Here is a 9,682-nt window from a genome sequence, read left to right on the forward strand (position 1 = left end):
TGTAAATGAGAACTTGTTCTCAACTGGCCTACCTGGTTAAATAAAGGACTTGTTCTCAACTGGCCTACCTGGTTAAATAAAGGACTTGTTCTCAACTGGCCCACCTGGTTAAATAAAGGACTTGTTCTCAACTGGCCTACCTGGTTAAATAAAGGACTTGTTCTCAACTGGCCCACCTGGTTAAATAAAGGACTTGTTCTCAACTGGCCCACATGGTTAAATAAAGGACTTGTTCTCAACTGGCCCACCTGGTTAAATAAAGAACTTGTTCTCAACTAGCCCACATGGTTAAATAAAGGACTTGTTCTCAACTGGCCTACCTGGTTAAATAAAGGACTTGTTCTCAACTGGCCTACCTGGTTAAATAAAGGACTTGTTCTCAACTGGCCTACCTGGTTAAATAAAGGTGAAATAAATGTTTTTGTTTATAAAAACAAATGTCTGACATCAATGTGTGAGCAACTACAATAATTGAATATGGTCAATTTCAAACATTTGTATATAACATAAACATACTGTTGACATGTAGGCTATGGTGTAATGGAATGGTTTGCCTTGTGTGGTAGGTTTTGTGGGTTTTGACACTCTTATGTAGGTGTTATAACCAGCCATAAAATAACTCAATATATGTCACAACAGGTCCAAATATGTGTCATAACAGTGTTATGACCATATTATAACAGGCTATGACAAGTTATGTCAGCTGTTATGACATATTATGACATGGTTATGACTGTGTCATAATGTTTTATGACGCTGGATGTCAAGTACAGTGTTACCAAAGTGAGTCGTAAACAGCAAATGTGAGTCAACAACAAACAACAACAACTATGACGGTATCACATTTTTTAAATAACACACTCTGATGCGGCATTTATATGCACCTCATTTACTTTCAATAAACCAAATTGACGCACAAATTATAGATGTGCTGTGTCCTGTTCTGATTTCATAATTCATACCCTATGAAATGATTTATCCCTCAGATGGTCTTCTCTGATACTAGTTGGCTGTGGCTGAGCTCCAGATGGGGTCAGGGTTAGGGTTTGGACACGATTCCAATAATGGGTTGGCATGAACAGAGATTTTGCAATCTCTCCGATTTTCGGGAATCAGAACTGAAGCTGTGTCCAGCAAAATTCCCAGCGGTGGGCAGACAGGGGGTGAGTTCTCTCCTCAGCAGATATAAGGCCTTGGTCCTATAACTTCTCACGGAGTACATCGTCTTTACAGAGGAGACACAGCTCAACATACAAACTGATAAACAGATATTTCCATCAAAATGTGGTATGTTATACTTTTCATATTCTTTCTTCAACAAAACCCTAGTTGCCTGGCAATTGTTGTCATTGCAGTACCAATCCAAATGAATCTCTGAAATGTCTTTGGACAATGGATCTTTGTAAAATGGCAGGGAAACACAGCTACTTAAATCTTTCAAAAAACATTCAAATTGCTCTAGCTAGAGACCTTTTCTAAATATAGGTTAACAAGCAAGCCCAGAGACTTCCTAAGTAAAGGAACCGTTAGTTGTGGTACTAGTGAGTGTTTGGGCGCTGTCTGTCAGTTGGCTCTGTGTGTGTGTACTGTACTTATGTGTTCCTTCTGTCCGCAGGTCATTCCTGGTAGTGCTCCTCGCGGCCTCCTGTGTCTGTCTGGAACAGGACAAAATCAAAATCAAAATCAAAATCAAAACCAAATCAATTGATGAGATGTCAGACAATTCAGGTAGCTATCTGTCTAACTGACACATAACCAACTCCCTGCCTTATGCCAATACGGGCTTACTTTTTCTGATTTAGATTGAAATGTCAACAAAGTGAGAGGGATGAAACGTTTTCAAACAAAAACATGTACATTTCAAAGATCATTGACAACCTTTCTTGTCCCATGTCTATGTTAAGGTGGGTGTTAGTGACACCATTGATGCAGAATATCGCCCCAAAATATTGGACTTACACATTACACGTGTGTTTTCACACGTGCAATTTGTCTATTTCCGAAACATATTATATTTGCTGGCCCATTGTGACTGGTTCGTGTAAGGATATCACTCACATTTCAATTACACTGTCACTCTCATCGGATGTTCTGAAGCCAATCTTCACTATGGATCCCCTTACGCAACTCTGAGCTGAGCAGACACAAGCTGTTCCTATTCAGCCTGTTGGAGAATACAGTAGCTGTGGCCAAAATGAGGATGTCACTATCACTTTCAAGTGAGAACCTTGTTAAGTCTCACGGCTCACAGCTATTATCCCGATTATCTTAAAAATCGATTCAGCAGCGACACACATGAGATGACAGGGATCAAAGAGAAGGCAAGCAGGGAGGAAAGGAAGGAGAGATCCTCAGTCTCAGCTTCCTCCAAGCTGGATGGTAAAATATGTCATTAGGAAAATCTACAGAGCATGAAAGCCTTGAAAAGTAAAATTCCTCAAAATCCACCTCTCATCAAACGTTTCAGGAAAATGTTTGAGAAGAGAAATGACACTAATTCCATCCTCATCTAGGTTTCTGCGTATTGTGACCTCCAAGGTAATTCTGTGAAAGCTAGCCTTGTCTGGCTCAAGTCATGACAACACTTATTTTTTTTAGATAATAGTAGATGATTAATGAATTTACTGAACTTTTGTCAGGTCAAAGCTAAAAGGTTCCAGAAAGCTACTACCAAATGCTATGTGTATTCAAGTGAATAGTGTTGATTTTAGCAAACTCAAACTCAAACTAAAACCAAGGCTGGAATTGTATTGAGGCACATTTCATTTTTCTGCAATAATCTTTTATGGTTGTGTTTGAGTTGCACAGCAGTAAGTGCTAGGTGGTGCTGAGTAGGGGATGTTTTAACCATATAGAGATTGTATAGAAATAATGTTGTTGTGTTTCTTGCCCAGACCTGCGCTTCAGGCGTATGGTTGGGGGCACCCTGGCCCCTCATGTCCCCTGGCAGGCCATGGTCTATCTGAGTAAAAACGTCATGAACGGGGGCTTCGCTGGGGGAGCTCTAATCTCTGACCGCTGGGTCCTGACCGCTGGCAGGAACTTGTTTGTCAGGAAGAGTAGGCAGGACACCCAGGGGAAAGAACCAATCATCCCCAAGGTGTACCTAGGCATCACGCGATACTCCCAAGCCAATGACTCCAAAGAAGTTGCTGTAGAAAAGGTGAGCTAGTATACCCATTACCATCTCTTTCAAACAATATACAGACAATTCAGTATTTACAGCAAGCAGAACTGCACTGGGCTCTCTCACCTACATCATCATTTTCAGTCTTATAGGTAGTTAGAGCACAAATACAGTAGATCGTCAAAAAAAAGGTCCTATGAATTATTCCCTTCCCCTTCTAGGTGGTTCTGCACCCAGGCTTCCAGAGCGTGTCAGACTGGGACAACGACCTGGCTCTGATTCAGCTGAAGGAGCCATTCACCTTGAGCGAGGCTGTGATGCCCATCCCTCTGCCTGAGAGGGGTGAGGACCTGGCTGAGGCAGCCCAGGAGAAAGGCATCATCACAGGCTGGGGTTGGGGGGTCCACTTCACCCCCGCTGAGTCACTGAAACACCTGGTATTGCCTGTGGCATCGCATAGCTTCTGTAAGGCAGAGTACAACCGTGGTGGCAGCACTCCAACCATAGACGACAACATGTTCTGTACTGGAGCCAGCAAGTACCAGGAGAATGTGTGCTTTGGGGATGCAGGCGGTGCCCTGGCAGTCCAGGACCCCAAAGACGGCAGAGTGTATGCTGCAGGGATCCTGTCCTTCGATAAGGCCTGTGCCGTGAGGAAATACGCTGTCTACATGAAGCTCTCTGCCTACATGCCTTGGATCAACAGTGTCCTCAGGGGTGACAGTGAGAAATCAGCCAGTCTCCGCTCCAGTGTAATGTCTGAGATGTTTTCGAGGCAGTTGTAGCCTCCACTCAGCACAGTTTCAGATATGAGAGCCGGGGCTCATAATCTCCATTATGCCTTTGCTAACAAAGTCATTTTCTGACTTGATCTTGTAAAACTCTCTCAAGTTTCGACTTTCATTGAGTGTGTGCCCCCGCCTGATTGAGTGTGTCTTCCGATGTTGATTTCAAAGGATTTTCAATAAATTAATCTCTCCTAAGAAGTTTGGTTTCCGATGTTTCACCTTATAACTTTTATTCACATTTTCTTCAACTCATTTTAGAATGCTGGGAAACATATTTTAGATCATCTCTACAAGCTGGAACCTTAGAGCATGTTAGAGCCATTAAAACAAGTAGCCTACAGCTAGGACATGAGACGATTCTGAAGTTCATTTAAGTAATGGAATTATTAAGGAAAATTGTTATCTGGCCAAGGAGGATATTGTGTTGAGACCAGCAAGGGTTTTTTAGTAGATTTGTCATGAAAATCATTCAAGAAGGAAATAACTTGTTCTAAAATAGAGCTACATAAACGAGGGTCTAGAATCCCTCCCAGCAGGGGAATGGAGGTCATGTCACTCCTGGTTAGTGACTAATTTAAATACAGAAGACAAAAGGCTTGTCATCACAGCTCAACACTAGTTAATAGCTCTCTTGCTTTGGAGCAGCCTGCTGTACCACAATTTGTTCAGTTTCAACAAGAGATATCTCAGAAATGGTGCCGAAGAGTATGGCTGATGTTTTACATGCCCGTAATCAATTGTGCTATTTTGTTCATTTTTTTGTGTTGTTTGTAACTTATTTTTTAACTTATTTTGTACATAATGTTGCTGCTACCGTCTCTTACGACCGAAAATAACTTCTGGACATCAGAACTGGGATTACTCACCACGGACTGGTAGAAGCTTTTTCCTTTAATCTCTATGTACTAGGGGCTATGTGGGACGCATGCGTCCCACCCCTGGTACACCCTATCAACAACAGGTGAAATATCAAGAGTGCCAAATTTGAAAACAATTAAATGTCATAATTCAAATTTCTCAAAAATACAACTATCTTACACCCTTTGAAAGATAAACATCTCCTTAATCTAACCACGTTGTCCGATTTCAAAAAGGCTTTACGGCGAAAGCATAAAGTTAGATTATGTTAGGAGAGTACATTGACAATAGCTGTGTGTAATGTTTTGTCAATTCAAAGACAGGCATCACCAAAAGCAGAAAACCAGCTAAAATTATGCACTAACCTTTGACAATCTCCATCAGATGACACTCCTAGGACATTATGTTAGACAATACATGCATTTTTAGTTCTATCAAGTTCATATTTATATCCAAAAACAGCGTTTTACTATGGCGTTGATGTTGAGGAAATCGTTTCCCTCCAATAACCGCCAGTCAAATCAGCACGACAAATTAAATAATTACTATTCGAAAACATTGGTAAAATATTATATTGTCATTCAAAGAATTATAGATTTACATCTCTTGAACGCAACCGGATTGCCAGATTTAAAAATAACCTTACTGGGAAATCACACTTTGCAATAATCTGAGCACTGCACCCATAAAAATACGCTTTGCGATACAGACTAACCGCCATGTTGGAGAGATCTAAAATCGAAAATACTATGTAAATAATCCATTACCTTTGATTCTCTTCATCAGATGTCACTTCCAGGAATCCCAGGTCCATAACAAATGTAGTTTTGTTCGAAAAAGCTAATAATTTATGTCCAAAAAGCTCTGTGTTGTTAGCACATGATCTATGCCAGCCGAACTTCTCATCATGAACGAGGGGAAAAAAAATATTTATGTTCGTTCAAACATGTCAAACGTTGTATAGCATAAATCATTAGTGCCTTTTTCAACCAGAACATGAATAATATTCAAGGCGGACATTTGCATTCTCTTTTCAAACGTTTCGGAACGAGAGTACCCAACATGAACTCGCGCGCCAGAGTCTAATCGGCCACCACCGTTCCAAGGCTCTTGTTCGTTCAGTTCTCACAGTATAAGACTCAAACCACTTTCTAAAGACTGGTGACATCTAGTGGAAGCCATAGGAAGTGCTCAACAATTAATAAGCCCCTGTGTGTTTCAATGGCATAGGCTTAAAGGTAATTCACGCATCAGGTATCCACTTCCTGTCAGAATTTGTCTCAGGGTTTTGACTGCCATATGAGTTCTGTTATCCTTACAGACACCATTCAAACAGTTTTAGAAAATTCAGAGTGTTTTCTATCCAAACCTGAACAATAATATGCATATTCTAGCTTCTGAGTTGGTGTAGGAGGCAGTTAAAAATGGGCACATATTTTTTTCAAAATTCTCAATACTGCCCCCTAGCCCCAAGAGGTTGTTCCTTTTTCCCCCACGCTGTTTGTGGGGTGTTGCCTCTTTGTGTTTTGAGCAGTTAACGTATCTGCATTTTCTTGGTTTTGTGTACGTGTTTATTTCAGTGTGAAGAATAAACATGTGTTCGCTCCCAGCTGCGCTTTGGTCCTCTTCCTCATCACCCGACGACGATCGTTACACAGAGATGTTAAAAATCTGTTTAAAAAATCGTCAAAGAGTAATTATTTTAACCTAAAGCATTTAATAAAGACACTTATAGTACAATATTATGGGGAATAGGAATGAGAGGGCTACGTACACCATTTTAGGAAGGGATCACAGCAGTGATTGAATGAGGGTATGAGGCATGAGTTGAGGTGTTCAGAGGCTTGACCAGTGCAGGACAGGATTTGACTGGGAAGACAATAACACAAAAACACTACACAGTGAGACAAAAGAGCTAAGAATGAGTCATAGATGTGTAATAATGTGATTGTGTTTGTGATTGACTCTACACAAAGTAATGAGAGAAAATTGACAGGGGTTTCCTCACAGTGCTTGGAGAGGAAACATTCAATGTGCCAGTGGATGAGTGGGCCACATGAGACATGGCTTCCAGTTCATGTGAGGAGGTAGTTGACAATGGTAGTGGAGTGGTCATCGCTTGTTAAATCATGGAACAGGAGGGAATTCAGTTGGAAATACAAATAGCAGATACGTTCCCTTGAAGCTGAGCCATCGTAGGTTTGAACAACAAGTTTGTCCATGAAGATAAACACGGAATTCAAATCTCACCCACTTGGCAAATCAAAGTAGCCCAAGAAACTTTTTCTGTATAAAGCCCTGATCATCCACATACAGTACCTGACGATAACTGAGAACGGCAAGCAGACTGGTGGCAACCATAGGTCCCAGAGTGGGGGGGGGGGGGCAATTTTTTTGCCCTGGGACCCAGAGTTTATCCTTATCTGTTGACCTAACCAGGAAAACTCTGGACCCTATGAGGTATGACAATGATGAATCAGTTGTAAAAGGTTTTGTAAGGGCTCTGATGGAACCAGTTTTAACTAAATCAGGGCACATGGTTTTAATAGCTCTTAGGGCTCGCGGACCGCTACCGGGACACCTACGACAACATCCGGTGAAATTGCAGAGCACCAAATTCAAAATAGAAATATCGTAATATTAAACATTCATGAAAATACAAGTGTCATACATCATTTAAAAGCTTAGAATCTTGGCAATCGAACTGCGTTGTCAGATTTCAAAAAGGCTTTACGGTGAAAGCATAGCATTCGATTATCTGAGGACAGCACCCCACAATAACATATTTTCCAAACAAGCACAGGCGTCACAGAATCCCAAATAGCGATAAAATAAATCACTTACCTTTGAAGATCTTCCTCTGTTTGCAATCCCGAGGGTCCCAGCTACACAATGAATGGTCGAGTCCTTCTTTATATCCCAAATCAGTCTGTTTAGCAGGCGCCATGACTTCAGAAATCCACTCCTTCAACATGCAGACACCAGCACACCACTGAAGCCATTAAGAACTATATTCAAAAACACACCTGGTAAACTGTTCAATCACCAGGCACACGACTCAACATAGTTCAATGACAGAGACTGTGGACTTAGAATAAAAAATAAAAATTGTGAAAATTAATAAAATAAAGTTGCAGCTGTCTTTGATATGCTCAAAATTAACTAACTGCTATCTTGAAATGTAGAGAAAGTGTTTTAAAATAGGCATCCAATCATTTGAAAATTAGTCGAAAGGCTAAGTGATTCTCTTCCTGAGAAGAAGCTGACAGCCTTCAAACAGAGCAAAAAAAGTGGTCCCAAAAAATATGTCAAAATGAATTTAAAAAATGATACAGCTGTCTTTAATAAGATCAAACTGAACTAACTGCTATCTTGAAATGTTGAAAAAGTGTTTTTAAATAGGCATCCTATCATTTGAAAATTAGTTGAAAGGCTAAGTGATTCTCCTCCTGAGAAGAAGTTGACAGCCTTCAAACATAGTGCAAAAAAAGTGGGCGTGAACATAGAATATTTTTGGGTCCAAAAAAATAATATACAGCTGTCTTTAATAAGATCAAACTGAACTAACTGCTATCTAGAAATGTTGAAAAAGTGTTTTTAAATAGCTCAGTCATATCACTCAATATGAGTCAAAATCTGTCACATCCAGGAGTGCTCATTATGTCAAAAATGAAAAAAATAACAACTCACAGCTGTGTTAATAGACCCAACTCAAACATCTGCTATCTTGAAATGTCCAAAAAAGGTATTTAAATGGGTCTACCAGACATCTTCTGGAGAGAAGAAGGCTCGATCTTTTCTCAAGAAGAACAATCTTCATACCATAAGACAGTTCTTCTTGAGAGAAGATAAGGTCAGGGACTCCTGTCTTACTCTCCGTCATGTTGAAATAGGTTCTCCTGTCTTACTTTCTGTCATGTTGAGATGGGTTTCCCTGTCTTACTTTCTGTCATGTTGAGATGGGTTAGTTCTTCTTGAGAGAACTAACCCAAAATTTGTCTAACTAACCCAAAATTAGTTAGGTGTGTCCATCCAGGGGAACGTCCCTGGTGGTGTGTCCTTCCAGGGGAACGTCCCCGGAGGTGTGTCCTTCCAGGGGAACGTCCCCGGTGGTGTGTCCTTCCAGGGGAACGTCCCCGGTGGTGTGTCCTTCCAGTTGAATCAGTGCCAGTAGCTCTTCTTTAAAGTAATTTCCATGAAAATAACAGACATAAACACACATCTGTGCTACATGGGTGTTGTCAGTTCTCTCATCAATAGCCAGGGGAAAATGCTCAGCCTGACTGAGCCCCTCCAGAACAATCCTATACACGTCATCCGCCAGAGCACAGACACGGCGTCCGGCTGATGTCACAGACAGGGGCACCTGTTTGACAGACGCAATTAGGCTATCCATAGACTTGTCTGTAGCCAATTCCTCCAAAACTGTCACCATGCATTTTTTAAACAGCTCTGCGTCTGTGAAGGGCATGTTGTGTTTGGTTAGAACCCAGGATGCTTTTAGGAAAGCACTTGTGACCTTCTGTTGTTGGATCAGGCCATGAAGGAGGATTCTACTGCCGTGTTTGTAGCTTGTAGCTACTTTGAAAGTACCATGTTTAGATTCATAATGCCGTCTGAGATTGAATTCTTTGCAAACAAGACACACTCTGGCTTGGCATTGGAGAAATATGGTAAGATGAATGGATCTCTCTGTCCGTTCTTCCCTGAAACTTTGATTTTCATTATCCACCTTTCTTTTGTTACTTTTTGAGAGCGACATGTTCTCTTGCTATCAAGCTCATTGTTCTGAATGAATGTTGACATTAATAAAGTAGTGTAGACTACAGTAGGCTACGTAGACCTGTTTTTCCCCACCAATCAACGCACAGAGAAATAAACAAAAAGTTATAATTGAATAGAGATATTG

General features: G+C 40.9%; 2 protein-coding genes across 2 annotated transcripts in view; one reads left to right on the top strand and one right to left on the bottom strand.

Moving 5' to 3' along the window:
* LOC145850252 (tripartite motif-containing protein 16-like) overlaps nt 1-9,682 on the bottom strand; it is a 698,685-nt gene that overhangs the window by 125,663 nt on the left and 563,340 nt on the right. The window lies entirely within an intron of this gene.
* LOC145867149 (haptoglobin-like) lies at nt 1,133-4,113 on the top strand. The gene is made up of 4 exons (XM_082971211.1): nt 1,133-1,287; nt 1,616-1,728; nt 2,895-3,163; nt 3,349-4,113. The coding sequence occupies exons 1-4, from the start codon at nt 1,283-1,285 to the stop codon at nt 3,910-3,912; spliced, it is 951 nt and encodes a 316-aa protein (XP_082827337.1). The 5' UTR covers nt 1,133-1,282; the 3' UTR covers nt 3,913-4,113.

The sequence above is a fragment of the Salmo salar genome, unplaced genomic scaffold (genome assembly GCF_965601325.2).
Source record: "Salmo salar unplaced genomic scaffold, fSalSal1 ptg000221l, whole genome shotgun sequence".
NCBI classification, from domain to species: Eukaryota; Metazoa; Chordata; class Actinopteri; order Salmoniformes; family Salmonidae; genus Salmo; species Salmo salar.

Coding starts and splice junctions, on each gene's coding strand:
- LOC145867149 (XM_082971211.1), top strand. Junction 1,729..2,894: donor TGAGATGTCAGACAATTCAG/GTAGCTATCTGT, acceptor TTTCTTGCCCAG/ACCTGCGCTTCAGGCGTATG. Junction 3,164..3,348: donor AAGAAGTTGCTGTAGAAAAG/GTGAGCTAGTAT, acceptor TTCCCCTTCTAG/GTGGTTCTGCACCCAGGCTT.